Source organism: Lonchura striata, chromosome Z (assembly GCF_050655825.1).
Source record: "Lonchura striata isolate lonStrDom1 chromosome Z, ASM5065582v1, whole genome shotgun sequence".
In the NCBI taxonomy this organism is placed as follows: Eukaryota; Metazoa; Chordata; class Aves; order Passeriformes; family Estrildidae; genus Lonchura; species Lonchura striata.
In genome coordinates, this window is record NC_140740.1 from 70,721,670 (window position 1) to 70,749,660 (window position 27,991).

The window sequence follows — 27,991 nt, forward strand, 5'->3', positions numbered from 1 at the left end:
TAAAATCTCTCTCCTACTAAAGAAGCCATATTTAGGCATATTATAAGCCATTATAATGTGGGATATTATATCCCCATTATATATATCCCCATATATAAGTGGGATAATACTCTTTCCCTGCAGTTTCCTTGAAGGAATTGCTATCATTTGCGGGAGAATCCAGGTCTTTCTGCCTTTACAAATATTTTTTTGATGATTCTTACCTATTTAGTAAAAGGACTTTACAGAATTGAAATTTGAAGGTTTGATTACTGAAATATTTACCAGTAGATTAAACACAGTAGATTAAAAAGAACCAGTAGATTAAAATTTTCAGCATGGCTAAAAAAACCACTGGCAGACTGAAAATGGCAAATGTCTACTGGAAAGGCAAGTTTCAAAGTCACTTTGCCCCAAAGCCCCAAAATGTTCTCCTTTTCCTATTGATTGAAGATAATCTGGAAAATGTAAATCATTAAATTTAGGAGATTTTCTTTGTCTGTGGTCCATATCTGGTTTAGCCCTACTAAATAGTACTAAGAAGGTTTTGAAAATGGAATATCCATGCAATGTCTGATCCAGTTCTCCAGTTGCTAGTGGAGGTAACAGTTGCTAATACTGATGGAGAATGCTGGTTGGCCTTTAGAAAATAGATATGCCAAGCCCTATATAATTTTTCTAAATTAAGGTGTTACAAAATTAGGATAGATAACGTAACTAGAGAAGGGACTAGAGCTAGATGTTAAGTAGAGACAACATAAAAAAGAGAAGAGTAAAAGCAGTAAGAAGGGAAATAAAAATGTTTATTCAGAAATGCTGTATATATATCTATATATACATGGTCTATATAGACCATATATATATATATGGTCTATATATATAGAGTTCTTGCTGGCAGCCAGTGCGGGGCTTTGGTGCAGTGGGGCATGGTCCTTCCCAGTAATTTGCAAAGTCTTTGTGTCTCTTTCCCCTGAGATGTGACTTTCTGTCCACCCACAGCTATGCTTTTGCCCCATCCTGGCCCTGTGTTGTACCCTGCAATCTCTCCAGCCCACTCTCCTCCACTAGCCCAGCAGTTGCCAAAAGCTGCCCACCCTGGCTGACCTTGGTGCTATCCCATATGAAAGGAGCTCATGGAACCAGGAACATGCTGCTTGGGTCAAGCTGTCCCTTCCTTGCATTTTCAGCAGCTGTGAGAGGACCTTGAAAGCATGTTGGGAATGTTTCTTTCTTCAAGACAGAAGAAATATTGTCATGTCATCTCCAAAAAAAGGTTCCCAAAAGGTTTTAAGTTCCCCTTCAGAGAGGGTTTTTTTAGGCTGGATAATGTTTTATTAACATTATAATTTATTCAGGTTTTCATGTTTATGAACATCAAGAGTGATGATTTCATATGAGCATGGGAAATTGTACAGGTTTTTCTGTTAAGGTAGTATTTAGTACTGACTTAACTGAAGATAGAAAAACAGAAATGAAAAAGTTCTCTTGTCTGTTTTTTCTGCCGTAGTATCCTCAAATCTTGGGATTTTGATGGAAGATGTTTCTCTTTATTGGACTTGAATGTCTATTTTCATTAATGTTACTTCAGTACTTTCAACTAGTGTTATATTCTCCTTTTGCACAAAAAAAGTTACCTTTACTTTACAGTTAAGAAATGCAGTTTGTCTTGGTTTGTCTACAGTCTGTCTGTTTCTGGGACTTGAGTGAGATTTGGGCAGTGTAAAGGCCTTGGGTTTACCAACAGTTTTCCTATGAACATTTTGGAAATATCGTAAGTACATGTTTAAAGAAGGAAAAAGAATTCTCTGTATGCAGTTAAGTGGTTTTTGCTTAGAAAGTTAAAAAGAAAATAGGTACTCTTACTAAAATGGCAGTTGAGAAAACCAGAATAAATTTATAATTCTTGCTTTATTCAAATACCATTATAATATGACAGGCAGTCATCATCATTGCTAACACCATTTTGGCAGCTAAATACAGTTCTTAATTGTATAACATATACTTTAACATGCTTGCTCTGTCCTCCTGAGACATTTTTAATGGCTTATTTCAGAGTTCAGTTGTAGCATATTTTACCTAGATTGAACTTGCATTTGTTGTATACTACTGTTTGAACATTTGTTAATAAATCTGTAGTTGGCTGTCAAGTTCCAGCTAACCAAACTATAATTGGCCTGTCAATCAGTATTCACAAATAAATGTTGTTCATAAAAAAACTACTGACCCAGCATTGATGTCAATTAATTAGCGAATTATATCTTCTAACACAATCCACTGTTTCTTATGAATGTTTTGACACTTTCGACACTAAGAGAGGACTGCTTGGATAATTATTTGCATAAAAAAGTAGCTATAAGTTTAGTTGAATTTCAAATATGAGGAAATGTTTAAAAAACTTTTAGTAATACAACAGAAATGCTGTTCATCTTGGGACCTCAAGACAGCTTGATGGAAGATGGGCTGGCCATGATGTACCTTCCCTGGATTGTTAATGCTGCTCCATGACTTTGCTTTGTCCAGAGAGGAGGAAAGCTGGTGTGTTTCACCTGCTTAAACTAAACTGAGATTCTTGCTAGATTTGCTGCACCACCAGGAGTGGCTTTCTATGTTGACTTCTCACATGTCTGTACCTTTAGTAACTTGCACTACTTTCTCAACTACTTCCCGTCCTTGGTGTGAAATGTGGTTACACATCCTAGTTCCTTGTGAAAAGCCATTTATTTTTGAATGTATCATGTGTGTTCACAAGAGAACATTGAAATTTGTGCTGTGAGTATTTGTCTCTGAAATTATTAGGTTCATGTGATGGGAATATTGTTTCTGTTGAAGTGAAATGTTGCTTAACTGTACTTGTTTTGCTGTCAAGATGGAAGAAAGAGTAGAGAAGTTATAATAATTTTTTTTTAATTGAATGAATTTTAAAAATTAATGGAGAGGAAAAAGAAATGAAGAAATTAATTTTATGTAGATTTCTGTTTTTATAAATTATTTGATTTATCCATTTATCCATTCTTTTATTTGTAATCACAAACATGGGGCAGTAAAACAATCAATTTTTGGTCAGTCTATTACTCTTAACTTGAATGGGGGTTGAGAGCATTTGCTTCATAAAATGGCTTTGTGCAATTAATAGTCAAATTACTAACTCTGCTTAGAAACTTATATAAGACCAAACCCATTAATTATTTTTTTCCCTATGTCTGCTTTGAATACTTTCTCACAAAAGAAAAATCACTTTGTTGCTAAATATAGAAACTGCTTAATGCGTTATAACTTTAACAGGCCTCATGACAGTCCTGTGCAGAAATTACATAGGACTGATATCTCACTATGATGTTAAACTTACTGGGTATTTGAAATGTATATCAGCTTTGAGTCTGTCTAAGAAAATGCTTGAGAAACAAATGAGTCAGACCACATGTCCAGTTGGCTGCTGGAGAACTATTCACCCATGCCTTTTCTGCAGTGTCATCTGTGTGGCGATTACCAAAGGCACTGGTCCCTACCAGCTGGGATGGGGATAAGTCCTGGTGACCCCAGTATCACAATTCTGTCTCCTTTCCCTCTATGACTGCTCTGTCAGCCAGCATTTCTAGAAACCAGCATGCTTGTGTAGTGTGTTCCTTGCAGCTTCATCCTGTATCTCAGACAGCTGTGTCCTCTCCTTCTCATTTGTATGTTCCTGGCACTCCTCTTAACTTCCTGTAGCTCAGCTTCTTCCAGGCATGTCAACAGCAGTGATGGGAGGTAAAAACTAGCTTGTACAAAGGGTAAGTACAGTGAGTTGTAATTTTGAGAGATGGAGAAACTGAAACTTGGGGCTTTCAAGAATTCTCACTTTTACTTGTGTGGGAAAACACCAAACTCCCCAAGTCCAGTGAAGAGTCTAATATGAAAAGTCTGAATAGATTTAATTTAAAATTATGCCTTTGACAGATGTAAATATTATCTGATACAGGAAACAGATACTGGAAACATTTTGCCTTGTAAAGACTAAACTGTATAAAGTTAAGGGTTAGTGGAATTAAAGGGGCATAATCTGGACCACAGGAGATGAAAATGTCAGAAATCATAGGGCAACCAGGATTGGAATTAGAAATTGTAATTCAAATACAGATATAGTTACTTACCATCACTACTCTTGAATCAAGCTTAGCTTGTGATTTTCTTCAGTTCTTCTGTGGGGTTTGCAAGTCTGTTTTCATTTTGGTCTTGATATTCAAAAGACTTATTTAGACTTGTATATTTTCTTGTCATTGTGCACTATCATTTTTTAAGGGAAAATAATTTTTAAAAATATTTAAAAGACAAATGGCTGAAGCCTTTAAACCTAAAACGTAGTCTAAAAGTCTTCCTCCTAGTAAAAGGAAAAGGATCCTTGTGTACATTCTGCAGAAGACTCTTGCAAACATCAATGACTGTGGTAGTTGAAAACTGTACTGAGGAGAAAATATGCCTATCCATGGGGCCTTGAGAGTGGGAAGATAAGCTCCAGTGTTCGCTCAGAGAGTTCTGAAAATACAATCTGGAAGGTACTTTCTACACATCTGTGACCTCTGTTGGCCATGAGAACAAGAATTTTTACATTATTATTATCAGATAATTCTGCCTGAGAGCTCTCTGTCTCTATCATTAGTTTCTTTTTCAATCTAACGATTTTTAAAATTAACCTCTTCCGTTGAGAGAGGTGGTAGGCCTGTGAAGCCAGAAAAAAAATTTCTTTCAGATTGTAACAACTCTTTGTCAAAAGGTGAATTTGAAACTTTGAATGAAAGTTTCAAATTGCTGGAGCTGTTTATTTTTAGCATTTGTGGAGGAGTGATAGAATTTTTTTTAGAAAATGCTGGAGTTCTGTAGAATGTAATAGAAAACAATGCTGATACTGGTTGTTTCTGTGGAAGTGTTGAATGTATAGAAGAAAAATTTGTATTGGGTTCTAAATGTTTAAACTGATTTATTTCATTTTAATTAAATCCTGTAATATAGAATTTCACATAGAACAGATTTTGTTGAAATTCATATGCTAAAATAGTGTTAAAAGGATGCCAATTGAGTTTGGATTAAAAACTGCTGAAAATAAATCACTTACAGATTAACAGTATCTTTGAAAGATAAGAAAAAATGATACATAGGACTTTTTGTCTAGCTGGCTTTTGTAAATTTCCCAAAAGCCTTGAATTGTTCTAGAAAAGGAAAAACAAGTTGTTAAAGTATTAACAAAGCATCTTATTTATGACTGCAAACATTTGAAAAGATGTTTTGAATTATTAAAAGAAAACACTGAGCATCAGTATTTTCAGCCATTCATACTTGGTTGTGAAAGGTGCAGTCTGATGTTCAGATGACTCAATTCAAATTAGTCGGTTGCTGATGCTAACGCAGTATAAGGTTTAGGGTTTTCTTCTTAGAGTCTATTCCCATCCATTTTCCTGGTGAGCATTCTAATTATTTACAGTATTTCTGCTTGTTATCTATTTACATACTAGATATGCACATATCCTAATTTTACATGCCTTTATTTGTGCAGCACAAATTCAAAATGTGAGATGCAAATGTCCTTTATTCGTATGTACAAATGAATCAAATACCATAGCTGTCTAACTTGTAACCAGAAAATTAGTGACTGCTGATTACTGTTCTGTGTTTGTGACAATGCTCTCACCATGGAAACAAAAAACCACATCAGCTGCCTTTTCATAATGCAGTAGGACATGATGCCATATTTTCCCCTATATATGAAAAAAAAACCCAGCCAACTGCATGTGAAAGGAAATATCTGCATTGTAATAATGTCTATTACCTTTTGTGGAAAACTACTATTTCTTTCCCTTAACTCTAGTTTTGCTGCCTTCTCACTAGCAATTCCTGCTCCAGGTGCTCTGGGTTGCTGCTAATACTTGCTAATACTGTGTCAAAATCTGTGACTGTTAAGGTACAAAAACTTACAACTGCAAATTAAAGAAGTGTTTTAATATCTGCATAGTGCTTGTAGTCATACCTCTCCCATTCCCATAACTTGCTTTATGTATGTGTCTTTTTGTCTGAAATGGACCCTGTTTATGAATGTTGATAAACATTTTTGACATGCTACTGAGTCCAATTCAAAATTTTACAACCTGATCCTTTGCTTTAAGCCTTTAATTGAATGTGGAAGGTGTCATCTTTGTCATTTCCCCAAACTGATAGTGCATATTAGAAGCACCTTTAGGCAAGTGGTTCTTTAACAGAGGCAGTGAACTCAAATAAGGCAGGTGGCCTTAAAAAGTGACTTTTGCTTTTCTGCTCTTTGATTGTGGCTTTGTTTCTAGTCTATCTTCCACCATCACCATCCTTGTTGTGCTCTAATTATTTCCCCATCATTGCTGCCTTCTATTTTTAGACTTTTTGAAGAAGTGTTCAAATCTCCTCTCAGTCTCCAATTTCTTTATCGAGCAAGGAAGAGGTACTATGACAGCAGTCATGATAAGCAACAGTGTCGTCACATTAAAAATACACAGTTTACACACAACTACAGAAAGGCATACATACAGAGCAGGTATAGCTGCAGTGTGCAATCTCTGCCATGCGAATAACTGAAGTCTTCTCAAAGATAATCTGTTTTGCTGATGCAGATTTCATTACTTTGCCTTTGACTTTTGGTAAAACCGATACTAATTGAAATTGTGTGTCAGAGCTGAAAGTGTGTGAAGGGATACCTGTGGGAGGAAGAGGGAGAACAAAGTGTACATGCCCCATGTTTACTTAACCATAGTATAATTCTACCAGCTGGACAAAGGGACTATGCTGCTAATTGCCCTGCTACAAGCCAAGTGGAACGCCGAGGACCAAATCTGTGTAAATGACATTCAGGTTACTTGAGAAGTTTTGCAAAGCTGTTCTTCCTGAAGGAGAGACCTGGGAAGTATTGTGCCTTGGAGTTCACAGGTTGCACTAGGCAGATGCCGTTCTGATTTACTTTCTTTTCTTTACTCTTACTTCAGTGTTGTCTGCCTTTTTCAAAACCAACACGGTAGGGTCAGCCTTGAAGTGTGTCCTGTTGCTGTGCCCTGACTGAAGAAATGCTGTTTTAGTCTGGTATTCCTTGATTTTAAGCCTTCAGAAGCGGTTACACTTTGTCTGATCCTGAGATCTTAATTGGTGTAGGTGAATTAGAAGGTTTGCTGGCACGTTTTGAAAATCTCACTTTACGTTTACAGAGTAGAGGTGGGGACTGAGTGTGGTGCAGCTGTAACGAGCAGCTGGAGGCTGGGAGCTGGACTGAACAAGTTCCCTGCTGCTGCAGACATCGTGGTAACATCTAGCTGGATTCTTGCACTGCAGAGGGTAGCTGAAACACCCTTGGTATTCTTATATCACCACCTGATAAACAAGAACTGTGTCCTTGGTTTTGGGGTGGAGGACAAGCAGGGTCTTCTCAGTACCCTTGCCAGTCCCACTTGGCTTCACTGTGAAAAGAAAATGTACATGGGTACATTTACAGACAGCTCTGTGGTTAAAAAATGCTGATAAATGTCAAGTCACTAACACCATTTGAGGCATGCAGTGCCTTCTATCACTCATTTTATGTGTAATAAGTAACTCAGCAAAAACTTCAAAGGAAAAACCTATGTAAAACTATGTATTTTTAGCAAAAGGTTTTAATGTGGGGAAGAGTATGTTTAGAGTGATCTTTAACTTTTCTTCCTCACAGTCAATTTTTGTAAAAGTAAATTTGTTTCTTATAGATGTTGATTTCTAAGTAGAAGTGGGAATATTTAAGAATGCAATAAATATATATTCCTATTCCTGACTAATAAAAATGATCCTTCAAGAGCTCAAGCAATTAGCCTGCTTTTGTACAGTCATATAGCAAATATCAAGACATCAATTCTGTGCAAAAAATAACGATTTTTTTTTGGTGATCTTTATTTCATATTTATTTTTATGTTCAGTTTTAGGGATGCTGGTTCAAGAAAGATTGTGAATTCCCCAGTTTCTGAGAAGACTTAAAAAGCTTTGTAGTATATTGAACCAGAAAGAAGAAACCCACATTCATTGGACTAAAAAAAAAAAAAGTGCTGAGAAAAACAAGAACAAATAGTAGTCATGAGCAGTTTCTTTCCACATGATTGCTCCTGTGGATTCCTTCACTGTATCCTAACCTATAAGTTCATTAATGGTCAAACTGAATTATTTGAATAGTTCTTTACGCACAGATCTCCAAAATGAGTCTCTTAAATTAGATATTGGAATCTCTTGCAAGGGTTTGAACATTGAATATAATGATAATAAACTCATCTTTTCCTTCATTACTACCTAGCATGTTATAACTTGTTCTTTCAAAAATTCATAGAAAAAGAAATTATTTTTAAGGACTTGGAAACTAGAAACCAGGGGCTAAATTGTGGTCTAACAAAACTGCTCCCGGTAAAGGGACTTCTATTATTTCTTTAAAATAGAAAACTTGGGTGTGGCTACGGAGATTTGTATTATTTAATTGAAAGTTATAGTTTTATTCTGATCACAGCTGTGATCCAGTCCCATAAATTAAGAATTTACACACTTTCACTGATGTGAGATAGCCTATTCTAAATATTTACATCACTGCACATGGTCAGGCTGTTGGGTTATTTGTTGTTTTGGCCAACCACACTGTAGTTTTTCAAACTAATATCACAAAGAACACAGAATCACAGAACTTTCAGGCTTGGAAGGGATCTTTTAGGGAGATCATTAAGTCAAATACCTCTGCTAAGGCAGGGACATCCAAAGCAAGTGTCACAGAAGCACATCCAGCTGAGTTTTGAATATCTCCAGAGCGGGAGACTCCACAACCTCTCTAGGCAGCCTGTTCATGTTGAGGTGGAACTTGCTGTGTTTTAGTTTATGGTCACTGCTCCTCATCCTGTCATGTGCACCACTGAAAAGAGTCTGGCACCATCCTCATCCATCTCACTGCCTTTGAGATATTTATACGTATTGATGAGATCCTGTCTGTTTTCTCCAGAGTAAACAGACCCAACTCGTGGGTCTATCCTCATAAGAGGCATGCTCCGGTTCCCTCATCATCTTTGTGGCCTCTGCTGCACCCTCTTCTTCTCTGTCTTGTACTGACTTGTGGCCTCACTAAGGCTGAGTAGAGGGACAGGATCACCTCCCTGTGATAGCACCTGCTGGCCATGCTCTTCCTAGTGCACCCCAGGATATGATGGGCTCTCCAAGTCTGCAAGGGTACTGCCAGTTTATGGTCAGCCTCTTACTGATACTTGGTAGGCCCCTACACTTGCCTGTGTTGAACTTGGTTCTCTTTGCCCAATTCTCAGCCTATCAAGGTCCCATGGAATGGCAGCACAGCCTTGAGGTCTATCAGCCATTCCCCTTGGTTTCATATCATCAGCACACTTGCTGAAGTTGCATTCAATCCCTTTATCCAGGATATTGATAAACAAATTGAACAAGAGTGGGAGAAGATTGCATGGTATGTTCAGTGACACTCCCCTCTTTAGACTATAGATAACCTTCAAAATATTGATAGCTTTTCCTGTCCCTTAGCTGCAGCATTTTGAAGGACAAGGTGGCAGTCTACTTAAAAATTTTGTAACGAACATAACAGGATTAGAGAGGTATAAAACATTGACAAGATCAAAATGTAGTCATGAAAACTTCAAACTTTGCAAACACCAGTTTATGAGTTGTTAATTTAAGAACTGTAGTTTCCTTTAAAAATCTTATTCCATAAGCAGAAATGCAACACAATCAACCTCACATAACAAATAGCTGCTCCAGTAATGATGTCATTGTTTCTCAGTAGGTATTATAGCTGAGCACAACTAAAAATGGACATGAAACAAAATCATATTCTTTAATCACATAAGCATATTTCAACACCTAATGCATACATATATAGGAGAAAAAGTACTAATGACTTATCTTCAGCTGAGCCTTCAGGATTTCCTCATTTCTTGAGTTTCTAAGGCCAAAACATCCTTTTAAAAGAATACCTGCTGATTTAAAGAGCAACAACCTTTATGTGATGAAAACAGAAATTGGCTTTTAATTATTCAGAGTGAGTGAAATTGAAGTATTCATATTCAAAGTATTAGAGTATTCATATTCTTGCTGTTTTCTGAAACCAGTAAGACATCCCTGGTTTTAAAGCAAATTACTTTCTTTCCCAAAAATGTAACCCTTGTGAAATCCTACAACTACATTATTTCCATAGGATGCTGAGTGTTTCATACCTATTCAATGTTTAATTTTCCTTTTTCTTGCATATTTTAAACTGAAATCACAATGAGAAAACATTTCTCATTTCAAAATAACAATGCTTTTAGAAGTAAATCTGAATTCTGTGGTGATGCCAGAAGTCTGGAGTTTCCCTGGGAAGTGCTTATCCTCCTTAACCCACTGAACTGGTTCTCCAAGTATTTTTACTTTTCCAGAGGAGTCTCCTAACATTTAGTTGGGTTTTTCTATAGGAAGTATACTGCATCTGTCTGGATGTAGTTATTTTTTTTTGTAGCAGTCCATACAGTGCTGTGGTTTGCATTTTTGACTAGACAGTCTTGATAACAAACCAGTGATAACACACCAGTGTTTTGGTTCTTGGTAAGCAGTGTTTGCACAGTGTCAAGGTTTTCTCTCCATGACCCTACTGAGAAAAAGGCCACTAGGAAGGGGGTGTGCAAAAAGCTGGGAGGGAACACAGCCAAGACACCTGACCCTGGCTGACCAAAGGGATGTTCCATACTGTATGATGTGCTTAGTCATGAAAGCTGACAGAAAGGAGGAAGACGTAAGGGCATTAGTGGTGATGGTATTTATCTTACTGAGCAACTGCTACACAGACTGAGGAAGTGGCTGGACACCTACCTGCTGATAGGAAGTAATGAATACATTTCTTATTTTGCTTTGCCTCAGCATGAATTTTTTACCTTTTTTGTTAAACTGACCTTATCTTGACTCACGAGCTTTTTCCATCTTTTCTTCTCCAGTGCTATCTGTGCTATTTTCCATTAATTTGTGATTTTCTTTTCCTCACTTTTAATTAAAACATGCTCAGATAACTTCTGTTATCTGAGTGCTCTTAGTGTTTTTGAAAATACCACATAGGAGCTTTACTTTCTGTAATTCTGAGCACATGTCGATCCATTACTCTAAAGACCTTATCATTCCACGTATCAAAGTGAATCTGCACAGCTGTGTACCCTCTGTTCAGACAGTAATTTCTGATTTCTTGCTGTGGTCACAGGACTGCTGTCTATCTTCCTTGTTTCACATGTTATACATGTGTCTGTGGGTACAGGGGGAGAGACCAGCTGTGTGGACATCTGTCAGCCAGCAACTGACAACATCTGGGCTCTCATTGAAAACTCTTTCAAAAGCAGACTACAAATACATACTCTTTCTTCACTCAGCCTGCCCTTGCAGACTTGATTCTTGAATGCTGCTTGATGAAGAGAAGCTAGTTATATAAAGGATAAAGTACTATATCAATTGTTTTGCTTATTGCCTTTTCTTCAATTATAAGCACTTTAAGTCTTCTCTGTTGACCTGATTGAATCTTCTGTAGCCTTTTGGAAGTGGAATAGACTTTGCTTTGCATTTTTAACCTGCAGTATGCATTGTAAGTACTTCAAAAGCAAACATATTTTTTGACATAGAATTTACTGAACTGTGGAATAGAGTGTCAATTTCAGCATTATTGGGATACAATGACAGCTGACTGTATGAGATTTGTACCCCATTCACATTGACTTCAGAGAATTGCAGTCCTTGAGTTGTGAGGAATCATATCCCTGCAATTTAATGAAAATCACACCAGAATACTAAAAAAACACACACTAAATTATATGGAGAATAAATGAATGCTTGCATATGACAGAAGTTTAAAAAATTACATAAGCAGATCATAAGGCCAGGTTCTGTTTGTAAAAAATTACTTATGTCCTTGTGAATTTAACATCACTGAAATTCATTAGGATGATGTCCTCAAAAATCACATGATCCATTTTGAATATTTTACTTTTACCTATTTAGCACATTTTCTCTCTCAAACAAATATGAAGATGGGTACCACTCGATTTTGTTTTTAGAGGTATGGAGGAGAGATACATAGTTGGGATGACCAGCTTCCTGAAAAGAACAGGACATTTGTGTGAGTTTCTACCCTTGAACAAAGGTACTCAGCTCAGCAGCACGCAAACACTTGCCTTTTTTATGCCTTTGTCTGTGAGCACTTCTTTCCTCCCTTCAGATGGCCCTTGCAGACACCATTGCATTGGGATACCACTGTGGTTTCCTGTGTCTTTACCTCAGACCTTAGTCAGAAGCCAACTTTGGCTGCCAAACCCTGCCAACACGGCAGCCTTCTCTTCGCAAAGTAATAGCTGTGGTTAAGACGTCATTCTTTGCAAATAAATTTTGGCAAGGATGACAGCTCAGGGCAGGAGCAGGACTGGTATTTAGGGGCCTAAGCCATTCAATTGGCCTTAATCCTCCCTCTTATTAGTCTGGCTTTGTGGAAGGTAGATGGACTCATTTTAAAAAGATGAAACAAGCTTTCATTTTGGTCTTTTCTTTTTGATCACAACAACAAAAGACCTGGGAAACTCCGATTCATTAGTATAGTTTGGGCTGATGAAAAGAATAAGGAATAAAGAATAAAATGGAAAGAAAAATGTCTAAAGCTTTGAGAGGAGTGGAAGCATGTAGTGCCAATTCAGATTTTAAATACTTCTGTCTGTTTGTATAATTTTCCCAGGATTTGCCTCTCATTGACATGAAGAACTAAGGTGGCAAGACAAGTAGAGGGTTTTGTTTGGACCATGATGATGCTGATAGTAGCCTCCTCTAAAAGTCAGTTTGAATAATAAGAACCACTGTCATTCTATTGTTGCAATGTACCTTACTGGCTGTATATTTCATACAATGAAATTGCATGTGAGGATAGTAGTAGAAATTTCCAGAGAATTTGTGGTATGCAATTGCAGGTGGACTTGTAAGGACTAATTTTGCAGTCTAGAAAATGTTCTTCCAAATGGCTCTGACGTATACTTATATCCTGAATTGAGAAAATTCATACTATGTGTAAGTAAGTAAACCTTTCTGGTGGGACAGATGTTCTCTTAACCACAGGAGTTTGTTTTATGAGTTGCACTTGGCTTTTGGTTTCTACATACTTATAACTATTTCATTGGTCTTTATGCTTCCTTAAGGACCTTATTTTCTGACTTTCTGAATTGAGGACTTTTGGCAAGGTAGTTACAATTACTGAATCCAGGGTATGTTTGAGCTGATTGCTGTGAAGGTGGAACAGCAAAAGATCAGTGTGAGAACTTTTTTAATAATGAAAATAAGATGTGTTAAAATATTATTTTTTTCTTGATGAAGTTCTTTTGTTTCTATTGTATGTGGTGAAAGAAATTTGCATAATGGTTTGAGATACTGCTACTGTAGCAATTCAGACTTTGCTGGTATCTGATAGACATGCTTGAAATATATATATTAGTTAAGAAGATTATCACTTGAAAATACAATTGTATTTTTACTGAGAAGTTTTTCTGAGATGATAAAATATATTGATATTTAATGAAGCATGAAAGACTTAAATGAACCATGAAAGCAATAGTTAAACTAATTAACTGAATGTAAAGCCTCTTAGAATATGTACATTATGTGGGCTGTATGCTTGTTATTTCTGCCTGATTAAACTGACAACTAGGATAACATTCTTACCTTTTAGGAGAAACAACCTTAAACAGTATCTTGTTTTTAGTGTGAGGAAAGAAAAAAATGTGTTGCTGAGAATCTCAGGGACAATACTGTTTGAAAAATAGTGCCCTTGAACAGTTGACTTTATCTGGGAAACAAAAACGTACTGAATGTGACTGCAAGTTACTTAGATTCCTGATTCCATACTGCAGTTTCTGAAGTTCTTTCTATGTTAGCATTTATCACCTGTTTTAAATAAGTATCACTATTAAACAGATTGGTTTTCTTTTTCTTTTTCTTTTTCTTTTTCTTTTTCTTTTTCTTTTTCTTTTTCTTTTTCCTTTTCCTTTTCCTTTTCCTTTTCCTTTTCTTTTTCTTTTTCTTTTTCTTTTTCTTTTTCTTTTTCTTTTTCTTTTTCTTTTTCTTTTTCTTTTTCTTTTTCTTTTTCTTTTTTCTTTTTCTTTTCTTTTTCTTTTTTGTCTCTTAGGGAGGGAAAGATGTTTTTCTGAGAAAGAACAGTCAGATGCTTTGGATTATCTGTGGAGATTTAGAAAGGGAGCCTCACGTGGTATTAGAGTTTAACATTAAACAACACCTTTATTGCATGCTTTTTTTGCTGAACCCATGCTATTACTGGAACATGACGTGCAGCACAGTCTGGCACTGATGTATTATGTGGCAAAGAGTGAGTCCTGGCCCAGGCTGGAGGTAGAAAGCAATGTTCTTGCCCTTCTCTCCTCTGCTCAGGCCTTCTGCGCAGAAGGCAGCAGGTTTTGCTTGGAGGATGCTGTCGTAGAGCACTGGAGTTAAGGCAGACTTCATCTGCTGAGAATCTGTGCCCTTACTCTTGGTGCTCTGCTGCATCCCCTTTTATAAGTGAGTAAAGGAGGCAGAGGGTCTTCCCTTTTCCTGCGGCCTGGAGGAAGGAAATGGTCTTATCCCCATCATTGCCCGTGCAGGCAGGCTGACAGGAGAAACATGTATAACATGTGTGAAACAAGGAAGATAGACAGCAGTCCTGTGACCACAGCAAGAAATCAGAAATTACTGTCTGAACAGAGGGTACACAGCTGTGCAGATTCACTTTGATACGTGGAATGATAAGGTCTTTAGAGTAATGGATCGACATGTGCTCAGAATTACAGAAAGTAAAGCTCCTATGTGGTATTTTCAAAAACATTAAGAGCACTCAGATAACAGAAGTTATCTGGGCATGTTTTAATTAAAAGTGAGGAAAAGAAAATCAGGAATTAATGGAAAATATTCCAAGACTGTATTTCTAACATGAAGGAAAGCACAGATGTGCAGTGAAAGTTGAACAGTGCTAGAAGTTGTTGTGGCAGATGAAGTATTACCTAGTACAGAGAATTATATTTTCTAATGTTTTCTTTTTGCCCCTCCATAGATGGCTGCATTGCAATCAGATGGTATCAAAAAAGTATTCAACAAAATTGCTTGAATAAATTAATTTATTTTGCAGATTACTGCAATGCTGCTAAAATGCTGGGCAAAGGGTTCCCCTATTGATATCATTTGAGTCCTATAATTCATAGTATATGAGGAAGTTTTAAAAATATATTTTTCTATTTGCTTCCCAAGTAATGCCACATGTAACTGAAATTCTAGTCTGTGCTCTCACATACATACTGATATATGCTCTGTGTTTATTTAAGTCAGATTCAGGCAGTAATTGCCCAGTGGCACTGCAGCTGGAAGGTATTATCTCTTATTATCTCTAATTCCAATACAATTATCTTCTGTTCTTTCAAACACCTGTTAATTTCCATTTTGATTTTAATAATACTTTTCTCTTTGTCTGTATTGTAGTAATATTCTAAGAAGCTGGCCAATTCTGAAACTTAAAACAGGAAAGTTTTTTCACCTGATAGTATTCACCATTATATTCATATATTGCAATTTTAGTGGAGTTTCTCTTGATTTTTAGCAGTTATTGAATTATGAGGCTTGCACAATGTATTAATATTTCAGAAATACAAACTAAATAGTCAGGCTAAGTTTTATAAATAGAAACTGGTTACTATTATGGAAAAATAGTAGCACAAAGCAAAGTTGTAAAGCTACAAGTTTTCTGCAACAGAAAAGCACATACCATGCTAGCCTAATAAGGACAAAAGCATAAGTCATCTAATGTTGCTGATAACAAATAGGGAGTTATCCATTGCAGCTAAAACATTTATATTTTAGTTCAGTTAAACATTAACTTGTGTGTACACTAGTTAACTGATAAAGTTTTACATTTTATGCAAAATGAAAAAAACAAAGTAGCTTTCTAAATAACTTTTTAGTATGTGATAGGTCTTCCTGATATAGATGAAGTGGATTCAAAATTAGTATGAGAAATTGCAGATGTCCGTATATCTAATTGAAAAGTCTTTGTTTTACTGTGTCTGTTCTTTCCTGGAAGTTTCCTGAACCTGACTGTTTCATAATATATTCTTAGTTTAGTCATTACAAGACCACTGTTTTCATTTGTTTAAATTTAGTGGTTAAAGTGTTCCATAGAAGTAGGTGATCTCATTGCTGTCTGCTCTAAACCAGCTAAGTTAATCACCTGTGAGGTATTGTTTTCACTGGTTGGTTCTGGATAATTTTTTACCTTGGTTCCAGTTGAAGGGAGATATTGTTTTTCATTTTATTTTGTCAGTCTCTTTTGTCTCTCAGTAGAGTTGCTGAAAGTACATGCTTGATTACTTCATACAAAGATTGCAAATAACATTGTAAATTAGTGCAAGTCAATTTACCAAATACACTCTGATAGTGAAAAAACTACCTTTACAAGATTCAAAGCATGAAGAATCTTTAAAGTACATACACAGTACCCTCTCTTAATACCATGCCATCTTATAATTCTATTTAGAGTATTTTCTTGAGATTATTTTTATTGATTGTAAAGTTAGATCTCTGTAAACAGTGAAGAACATGGGTATATCCAGTACTAGTCAGATTAATGGTGTGTCTAACTCAGGGTTCAGAGTGGACACTGCCAGAGGATTTGGAGAAAATTTGTTACTAAATGTCATTGTTGAACGTGTTAAGAAAACCATAAACTATGACCATAACCATAATACTAAAAACAGTGAGCTTTTAGGATCTTAATTTCAGGATTTTCTCTCCAACTTCAAATCCTTGATTTTTTTTTTTGTTGTTTTTTTTTTGTTTTTAAACATAATAAACACTAAGAATCACTGTTTCATTAGCATGTAGTGGTGTATTGTAGTTGAGAAACTACAATATTTTGTAAGACTTGCAACACAAATGATAATTCAGCAACTTTTTGAGTCATAGTTTAATAATTTACTTGTACTCTGAAAAACTCCAGCTTGCATGCTATTAAAAAAAAAAGCTCATACCTAATAAACTTGTGACTGTGCTTTTGTCTAGTTCACCTTGAAACTTCAAGGTCTTCCAAAGAATTTGGACTTAGAGTATGATGCCAGTTTGAAGAAGCCCAGATTTCCAAATCGGCAAAGATTTTATTTGCTCACATAGTCATAGAGGCAAATTACAATATTCCCCCTAGTCAGCCTTTTTAAAATAAATTTTCTCCCCTTTGAAGCTTCAGTTTAACACCCTTAAAGAAGGTTCAAAGGAGTCTGATATCCATTGTCCTGCAGCTAGTGTCTGTCCACAAAGTTGTTGTGCAATAGGCTCTCTTAGGTGGTTGTAGAAACAATAGAAATGTGACCATTTCGTTTAAGGGCAAAGGGACAAGTGCTACCTCTCTAGCAGTCATTAATAATATAAATGAAATTGCTGCAGGGGAAGCCTGAAAACTGCAGCAGGTTCTAGGTGAGAGGGACTACGGTATTACCATTGGGAGCCATGTCTTCTATGCAAACATTTGAGTTTTTTGAGTTACCAGCCACTGTGAAGCCCCCACCCCTCCAAATAGGATGTCAATAACCCTGCAGATATGGTGACATACAGTAAAAATGCATTTAGTAACTGGGCGCTGCCACATCCAGAGAATAAAATGTGTTGTGAAAAAAGGCCAAATGTGTTTTCAAACAGCCTTGGTTAGTTGGTGAGTTTAATCTATGTTAAGAATACATTCACACAATCTGCCTTATTCCTTTGGTCTCTGTCCTCTTCTGTATTTGTGATCTTACAACATTCTTTTTTGCTTATACCCTTTTCTCCCCATTTTGGTGAATAGAGAGTCCACACCTACAAGTGTGGAAGCCCAATACATGGGAAACATTAAAACCAACCACTTCCAAAGCTCTTAACCTGTACATTTTCTGTGTATGTGTACACAGGAAACCCCCTAGGGAAATTACCTTTTGCTCTCTTGTTGTAATTCTTTTGTTTCTAGCTGTTCCAACAGTAAGTAACAAGACACAGGTTTTCAGATCACTTTAATAGCTTTGTTTCATAGTGATTAGTTCAGTAATTACAGAATTTATTAATCAAAGAGATGTTTGAATTTGATCTGGTGTTACGTATTTGATATGGATGTAGTGTGTTTCAGAACACTTGACAATTAAAACTGGCTTTTCTTTTGTATATTTTTGTTAATAATGATTTATATATGGAAAGCATAATTTTCAATTTCAAGGGTTTGGTAAAGTAGTTTCATTTTTTAACCTGAGAATGAACAAATTATTGCTCTTAACATGAAGAAGTAGACAAAGAATTTGGTTGATTTTCAGTCAATATCTGATAAAATAAGATGTTTTTTAAGTGAAACTAATTTCATATTGGACTCTTCCTCCAAAAAGTAGGAGAATTACATAAATTAAGAAAATCTCATCTAAAATTCTGTGTATCTACAGTAGTTATATTTTTCTGCATTCTTTGAACGTTCTTCAGAATATTGCAGTGAAATAATTTTGCATTTCAAGGTTGAGTGAAGCTTAGCTGTTAACCAGCTACAGAGAATAAACAGGGAAAATAGGAAGCCTAATGACTGAGGAAGTGAATGGATTAAAATATTTACAGAATTTCTTTTACTGTTTCTGTTTGTTAACTGTTACTGTTACATGTTGATTAGGAGCAGTTTTGATTTATGTGTTATTATGTTTATTTAGAATAAGTACCTGCTCTGGTCAGCTGTAACTCTTACAATGAGCAACTGCAGGACTGATTCCACCTCCTTAGTTGTTGGCTTTATTGGACTGTTTCCTGATCTATATCCTAGTATAAAATAAAATAAATTCTTCTTTTGCTTATTTAAAACATTGGCTAACATATTTTTCTTTTCTACAGTGTCATTTAAATCTACTTGTATCCTTCTGAGAATTTCCTGTTTATCTCAGCTGATGTGGATTCAAGGCATTGAGCAATTTCTGGTTGTTGTTTTACTGTCCTGACATTTCCAGGCTTCAGGACAATGATGCAGGAAACCTGGTCTGAGGGCTCCTCTGGCATTCTGGGTGTGTGATGCCGAATGTTGTTGCTGGACATAGATGTTCTGACATTTATCCAGAGCTTTTGAACACATTCTGACAACTTGCCTTTCAGCAGCAGGCTCTTGACAGGCTAGGTCCAGGTTGCACCTGTTTAACTTTATGCTAGATCAGATGTGATCTGTACTTTTGTAGAGGGATTGAAGTCAGCATAAGTTTCCAATCTTGTGCTCAGACTTGGTTCAACATAGATGGGATTGTATGCTGCTGCTTGATTCAGATCAAATTGATATTGTTCAGTGACCTGCAGGGCATGAACAAAGTAGTAATGATGGTCTTTTGACGCATTTATGCCTATATGAAGCAGCTGATGAAATGTTATGACTGCTTTTCACAGCAGCAACCTTTTACTTTTCAGTCTCTTTCGCTGGTGGGAGCTGATGATTTATTTTTCCACAATAATGTGCCCTGCCTTCTTTTCAGTGGAAGAATTGTAATTTTTTGTCATAAGAGCAAATGTTTGTCAATGGTAAAAAGAAGAAAACCTTTTGCTTCTGTCCAGAGAAATGTTCATGAGGACTAGAGTCTTGCGTAACTTCTGTTTATCATTCCAGTAATATAGTGTCTCCAAAGTACTTAATTTCTCATGTTTTCCTTTCAATGGCTAGCAACCAGGTAGTTTTTTTCTCATCATCCTTACCATAACATAGCAAATTTTCTTACTTTCTTTTGGCATTCCTGAGGTACTGTTTATACACAGATAATATTAGCAGACCCTGTTATTGAAAGGGAAACCAGGATGCATTGAGGACGCAATTTTCTGTATTTAGCAGCACTGATCTGGCACTACTTCCTTTTCTGTTTTTCTGCTGGGATTATTTTTTCTAACATTTAAGCTTCAAGCAGCTCAGATTTAGTAATGAGTAAATAGTAATTTCATTGTATTGTTGCATATTATTTGAGATGATGTATGAAAATCTGACAAATGCACACTCCTTGTTTTCCTGATATGATGAAGCAGATATTATTGTTACTACTGAAATTTATTTAAAGTGACCTTTAAGTGAAGGGTGTTAATGGCATCATCCAGGAAAGGATCAGTATATATTTGGTACATTTTCTCAATGCTAAATAGTAGGGAATAATAGTAGTATATATAGAGATCTATATATCTATATATCTATATCTATATCTATACACACACACACACACACACACACTCACACAAACACACACACAAATATATATGTGTATATGCACTCTCCAAGCATTACAACTGTATTTCATTGTCAAACCCAGCTGGGTTTCCTACATTATAGTAATTTCTCTTTTATATAATTTGGTGCAGAATATCTTTGGTTCTACATACTAAAAGCACTTTTCTAAAAAATAGCTCACTGAACATTTATGATACACACATAAGTAGCATATTATGTTGTATTATGTATTTTTTTATAGTGTGAATGGAGCTTGTAAATTTATTTTACCCCATCCAGCTTTTTGCCAAGAGGAGTAGCATTCATGTTATTATCAGAGGCAACTTACATTTTTTCCCTATATTTGCTAAAGGTTCCAATTTAATTCTCTGTAACATTATAAAATCAACTGCTGAGAAGCACATTGATTCAACTTTATTGAGTTCAAAATATGTACTTTCCTGCCTCACAGGAAATAAATTAAAATACCTTCTCTATTTCTTTTGATTTAATTGAACATCTGTAGTGGGAACAGACAGTAATCCTGCAAGAGATTAGATGCTTTGTTGTGGTGTCCGCATTGGAGTTGAGTGCAGAATCAGGAATTCTCTTTACATGTTTGTCCTTGGAACTATTTGATCTGGAGGGAATTGAATGATTTGGATTTTCTTCCTTTGACTGGGAGAGCCATGAACGCCTTAATGTACTTCTCTCTGCAGTCCGTAACAAATCTGAAGAACCTGGAGAAGAAGTTGTATGAGTTGCATGCCCATATCAAAAGTAGATTTAATTTAGGAAAATGGGTTACATAGAAATACTTTTCACTGTTTGTCCTGATGTTGCTATCCTGCTATGTGGAGTATTCTGAACAGAGAAACAGCTAGAAATGTGAATTCTCTAGTTATTAATTTTCAGCTGTGATGAGAATTCGCTAGATGTCAACAACTTCCATATTATGACCTACATTTTAACTTTCTAATCTCAATGTGGTTTAATGGAGGCAATCTTGTAAACTACCATCTGTGATCTAAATCACAGAGAAAAGAACACTGGGCATTTTGAAGGTATGTCCCAGTTGCCAGCTATCTTTTGTGCTACTGTGTAATAGCTATCAGTTGAGTCATGGCAGCAGTGATTAAGAGCAGACTGTGGCCTTTAAAGAAAAAACAGAATGCTTCTCAATTTGATTCAGCTTAATTTCCTCTACTTAGACCTCCAAGGAATGCTGGGTTCCAGCTATAACTCTCTCCTGCTGGTGAAACTACTCAGCCAGCACTGCAGTCTGCATGCATATCGGTGGTCTCCTTGCTTTATGCTTCATTAGTGGCAGGAATGATGGAAGGGCTTGCAAGAAATGCAGTCTGCATGCGTATCGGTGGTCTCCTTGCTTTATGCTTCATTAGTGGCAGGAATGATGGAAGGGCTTGCAAGAATTGCAGCTGCAGGGTTTGGTAGGACTCAGGGCACGGTGCTGTTCTGGCAGCCTCCTTGGGTTCTCTCTTCCTGTCCTCATAGAAAGCTGTCCCTCATCTGAGGGCTTTTTCTGATGTTTTTCTGTCATGTCTGGTCTTAAGTTTGTGTACTTCAGCACATGTTTTACGCATGCATAATCTATTAATTCCCCTGTAGAATATTGCTATTTATGTTTCGAGAAGTTTCCAAAATTCTTGTGTTGATCCTGTGTTTTGTCCTCATCTGAAGATTCCCATTACTTTCTGGAGTTTGCAAAGTGATGTGATAAAAATGTGGGAGTTAGATGACATCATGGGATGCAACAATGTGAGTTCTGTGCCTCATCATGGGTTCATGAGAGATAAATACTAATCTGCTTTATTTATTTTAGGAGGTCTTGATTATGGACACAAGGGCAAGTCCATTGGAAAAAGCTGTGGCAACAATGCAATAGTCACCAGCAATCCCATGACAGTTCAACATCTGGGACCTCTTTCACCTTCAGTGAATCAGCTTTCAACAGCATGCAGCCAGATTAGCCCTAGCTTACAAAGGTCTATGGATGCTTCCAGCCTGAGTGCTTCTTCATCAGATACAAGGTCCTCAATTACCTTTTTTTATTCAGTACTTTAAAAGGAGGGGGTTTAATTCTTCCATAATAAAAATGTGAAATTTCTGATTATTAAAATCAGAAAATCATTCTCTGTTATGCAATGGGAAATTGAATTCCATGCAATTTAATTCAAATCAACTATAATAATACTGTTTGGATCATTCCAACAATGGGCGAAATTTGGCCACACAAAATCTTTGTATGATAGAACTTTTTTATTAGATAAAGGTTGTTTTGTAGTCACTAACTGGATTTTTGTGCTAGGTTGAAGAAGTGTTATGGAGGATGAAAGCAGAAATAGTCCACATGTTACATCTACATAGTGCTAAGTGTGCCATGTTGGTGCCTCTCAAATAACACCAAGGACAGACAAAAGAACCATTCATGCTCTGCACATGTTCCTCTCTCATCAAATATGTTTGCTTTCAGATTGTTTGTTTACCATCTGATGATTAATCAGATCAATTGTCCTTGAAAACCTGTAAGTTTCCCTAGTTCTGTTGCATAGTAAAAAAACTATGACCACTTGCTGTAAATGTTGCCTTTTTATATTACTACCCCACAGATAAATATTTATTAATTAATTTTAAATGCTTAAGTAAGTTTTGAAATTATGATTTTGAATTTTGCCAGCAAACATGAATTAGAGGAAAACAGATATTTGAGATCTACCCTGTAACACCCCTGGATATTGATCATACAGTGAGAAAATATTCTACTGTGTTGTTTTGGAATCTACATTCTACAATGCCTACTGAGTTGAAATGTAGTTTCTTATTTTCAAAAGACTGTAATAGTCTTTATTCTCAAAGCAGTTTACATTTACAATGTTGCTTTATTACAAGTCAAAGGACGTTCCTGAAATAATTAAAATTGGTACTACACAAATGGAATAAAACCTTGCTTTAGTCTTAAGGTAATTTTTAACACTTATGTCTCTTTAGTTGTGAAGACTGAGCCCTCTGGGAAAATTTACAAAATTAATTATGCTTCCTATGTAGATGTGTCAGCAAAAACCATTCAGTGCTAAGATGATGACAACTGACAAATCCGAATGCATGCCTTTCAGATCAAATAAAACTGATACTAGAAAGATATAATTACATAATTGCTACTTACTTAGGTTTTAGGCATGCCTGTATGGTTCTAAACACTGGGTTTGTGGTTGGATATATCGTGTCAATACTGAATTACACAGCTTTGATTTTATTTCAAAGAAGCATTTACTAAGGGCAAACTCAAGTTGAAACTTGAGTTTCAGACTCAAGGCTGTGGTGTCCCTAGAGTACTTTTTAATGATTTATCAATGAAGGTGTTATAAAATAAGTTTATCATACAAAGAATATCCACTTCAGCAATCTTTACCTTAATTTGTCTGTTTGATAGGCAAAACAAGTTTTAAGTCAGATTCTATCTCACAGATTGTCAAAACAGTCCAGAGTTTTTTCTTTGTTTGTTTGTGTTTTTTGAGGAGGCTAGTTATTTGTTGTTCAGTTTTGAGCTTTTTTGGGTTTTTAAATTACATTTCTTGAACTATAAACTGCTTTTGCCTAAGTGAAGTTGACTGGTTCATCCTGGGCAGAGTGCCTTCTCTGGATTTTATCTCTCAGGCACTATTAACTTGTGTTTTGGCAGCTCAACCCAAACCAGACAATTTGTTGAATTTACCAAAGCTGAAGTGAATTTTCTTGATTTTTACTGTTGGAAGAAAGAAACCAGTTGGCAAAATGAGAGTTTTGCTACACATAGAATCAGATTCTGCTATATAGACCATGGGGGGTAAAACCTTCCTCATCTTTCTTGAGTTTCTGCAAAACTGTTTTGGAGTATTTTGTTGTGTTGCATCAAGCCAGATGTAATACTGCAATTTGCTTTGATGCAAGTCAGAAAAAGATCTAGGAAAGAGCAAAGGGTTTTTGGCTAGTAGATAGAAGACTGTGAAAAGAGAGAAAAACATAGTTTTCACTCTTCCATGTTTATGTTCAGGATGCTGGATTGTAGTCTGACATTGTGGCCTCTGTACACAAATGGAGAATACAATGTAATTGCAAGTAATCTCCTGTAAATGTTAATGAAAGATCTTGGTCCAAACTCAAGCCAGTTTAGTTTACAATAAGCAGATGTAAACCAATGAATACTATCTGAGATTCTGGCATCCTGATAGATCTGGTCCCTCGTTTTCATATTAGTTGTATTTCTTTTCTTCCTATTAGAAAACTACTTAGTCACAGTGTGGGCTGAATTTTAAATAAATCTTTATTTTTTGGGGAACTGGAATTTTTATTATTTTTTTAATTTAGATGCTGAAGTGCTGCAGCTTATTCAGAATAGCTGGCTCTTTCTTATTATATACTGGGCCAGCTTTTTATTTTTGTCTTATTATGAGACTTTTAAAGAACAATTTTTCTTCAGATTCACTGATGGATATCCCCCTTTGTGTTAGGCATTAGTAACCTTTTGTATGATACTGGTCGTACTATGCATCTGCTTAAAATTCTTGTCAGTACAAAAATAGACTTTTTATTGATGAATGATATATTTTTCTTTATTTATAAAAGAGAATATAAAAACACACCCTTACCCTCTCCTTATATTTTCTAGGTATGAATCATTGTATGGAGAAATCAAACCTTACTTACTTGTCTTGCTGTGTTGAAAACTGTGCATCTGTATTTGGAGTCACAACATACTAGCATTATGAACTGTGCTTTAACAAAGCCCATTGGCAACAGCCTTAATCAACTTTTTCACAAAAAGTCATCCCTTTAATTGAAATGGCACACAAGACTGACCTGATAGAGCAGTCTCATTTTTCTGATTTCTCCCAGCACAAAGTGTAGTCAGCATGCTAATTGTGGTTTTGGTCTGTAGTTTGTTTTGCAAGTGCCGTTTAAACCCTGATGGAGTCACGTAGGGTCCATGACAGTACCCTGCCCTGACACTGAATCAGAACAGGATTTCTTGTTCTGATACAGCAGAACAGCCGTGCTTTACAAAGCAAAGGGGCGTTGAACTGTCTCTCCCACTGGTCACCACAGCAAGGATTGCTGTTCTTTTAAGTTACATTTTCCCTGTTGGCAAGCTATCTTACAGATACAGCACCTGCAAACTACTTCCTCTCTCTCTCAGGCTGTACCAAGCTTCCCCTCCAGTGTCCTTGATCTGTCATTGAAATTTAGTGCTTCTTCAAAACTGTATCATTAAAATAACAAACCCAAGAATTAATTCACAAAACAGAAGATGCAGAGGCTACTCTGAGATTGTCAGTTTTACCTAGATACTTAACCAGTTCTTCCTATTCTAAAAGCTCCTTAAAAATCGATATTTATATACTGGTTGCACCACTGCCTGGTAGGGAAAGCTGGGTGTGAACAGGAAACAAAGAAATAAATTCAGCTGACCTTCAGCCAACATTTACAGCCATGGCTCAGGGCCCTCGATACCCCCTTTATTTCCTTTTTATCTCCTTTGTACAAAACAATACTTCTAAGGGCCTATGTATGGAGGGTTTTTAAGCTATCCAAAGAATATTTGCAGCATAAAGAAGTTTCATAATATCTCTGTGAAAAATGCTCTATAACAGGAAGATTAAGCTTTCATTAAAAATTTGGATTGCTGACTTGGAAGCAAATACATCTTCAAATCAAATCTAAAAAACCTCTTCAACCAGTTCTCCTACATTACTCATTTATTTTGTTTGTTTTGTAAAGTTAGATATTATCTGTATTTATAAAGTTGAAATATAAAACTTCTGTAGGAAAGTATTTGTAGTATTTGTATGTATTACAATTGACAAAGTCATTCAGGTTGATTGAATATTCATTCTCTTTAGATCAGTTTTCTTCCTGTTTTTTTCAAACAAAAATTATAGATGACTAAAATCATTATGGGTTTCATAGAAGGCAGGAACATAATGCTCTGGCTTCAGAAGTTCAAACTTATTTACACCACAATTGATGAAAAGATGTGCAATCTGCAATTCTGCAGTGGTGGATCAAGAATCTTTACAGTAACTTTTTCTTCCAAAATTTTGAAGCATTTAAGTTGGTTTCTTAAGTGACCTTTTTACACGTATATTACCTTTGTATAACTACTGGTACATTAACTGAGTGTGCTAAAATTGAGCACCTGATATTAGGGAGAGCTTTTCTTGCATGTAGCCTTTCCTTAATTTTAAGTGTGTGTGAAGGTAAAAGATATACTTCCATATCTAAATGCTTACTTTATCATACTTTTATTTCAGGTCACTCTTGTCATGTGAGACTCTAGCCTCTACAACGTTAAGCTTGTCAGAAGGTCACTCTCCTCTGACTATTGAACAAGAGTGGTCACGTAGGTACAGGACATTTTCTTCTGTTCTCCCTGACCATGGTTTACAAAATGGCAGTGAGCTGGGGGATCTAATAAATTGTTTGCCTGAAGCATCTATATCCAGTAACTCATTGCCATCCTACTTATATGGCATGGAAAACAAGAATTCCCCTTACTCTAGTCCTTGCCAGTCCTCAGTCTGGTGTCAATCAGCCCGCTCCAAAAAGAGAGCACTCTCTGCATCTCCTCTGTCTGACGGCATTGGGATCGAGTTCAATACCATCATTCGTACATCCCCAACTTCTCTGGTGGCCTACATCAACAGCTCCAGGGCATCGCCAGCAAACGTCTCCCCACAGCCTGAGGTCTATGGACATTTTCTGGGAGTGAGGGGAAGCTGTATACCCCAACACTGCTCTGTTTCAACTGCCCAGAAAGCCTTCCTCATGGCGAATGGCAATGTCACTATTCCAGGGTATGCTGAGAACGGAACAGGTGAGTACCAGCGGATGCAGCAGCTGGAGCAAGCCAGCTTGCAGATGGTTGCCACAAATAATATGGTGATCCAGCAGGGTGTGCTGCCCATGGACAGCCAGGCGATGGACATTCTAAAAAATGAACAGCTGGATGACTTCTCAGGCCCTGTTGTTGACATGCCTCTTTCACCCCTGGTGCTGCCACCACCTCCTCCGCAAGGGCCACCCCCGCCATACCATGCTCACCAGCACCGGCACCCCCACGGCCTCCCCAGCCACATCCCCCCGCTGCAGGTACTGCCTCCTGCCCCGGCTGCCCTGCTGGAGGAAGATGGAGAGCTGGATGATTTAAATGGCAAGCATGGCTGTTTCTGGGTTGACTGCGGGAAGCTGTATGACCACCAAGAGGAGCTTGTGCGGCACATAGAGAAGATCCACATAGACCAGAGGAAGGGAGAGGACTTCACCTGCTTCTGGGCAGGCTGCCCTCGAAGGTTCAAGCCATTTAATGCCCGTTACAAACTGCTGATTCACATGAGAGTCCACTCAGGAGAGAAGCCGAACAAGTGCACAGTGAGTCTGAGTTCTGTCTTTCTTAACAACTAAAGATTCTCTATTACTTAGGAAAAGACAGTGAAGTTGTAATTCTGCCTTTGTTTCTCCATTTATTAATTTTTAATTTAGTCTGTGAGAATGAAAGAATGTTCCATCTTCCCACCTAAACAGAAAGAAAAGGTGTTCTTTAATTTGATACATTCCAACAGATAGGATTAGACAAGATGTTGTGTTTTCTACATTTATAAACTTTTTTTGTAGACTACAATAAGTGACATGGTACATCTTCATAACGCAAAACTGAGGCACAGCCAGTTCTTAAGTATTTGCATGAAAAATACATGGAGG

The 27,991-nt window shown here is 36.6% G+C and overlaps 1 protein-coding gene across 5 annotated transcripts in view; it reads left to right on the forward strand.

Moving 5' to 3' along the window:
- Positions 1-27,991, forward strand: part of GLIS3 (GLIS family zinc finger 3) — a 151,450-nt gene that overhangs the window by 14,469 nt on the left and 108,990 nt on the right. For all 5 annotated transcript variants that reach the window (XM_077790044.2, XM_085567444.1, XM_031507261.3 and 2 more), the window contains 2 exons: positions 22,080-22,287; positions 26,545-27,661. In XM_077790044.2, coding sequence (XP_077646170.2) covers positions 22,157-22,287; positions 26,545-27,661 — 1,248 coding nt within the window. In that variant the 5' untranslated portion in view covers positions 22,080-22,156. The remainder of the gene's footprint in view (positions 1-22,079; positions 22,288-26,544; positions 27,662-27,991) is intronic.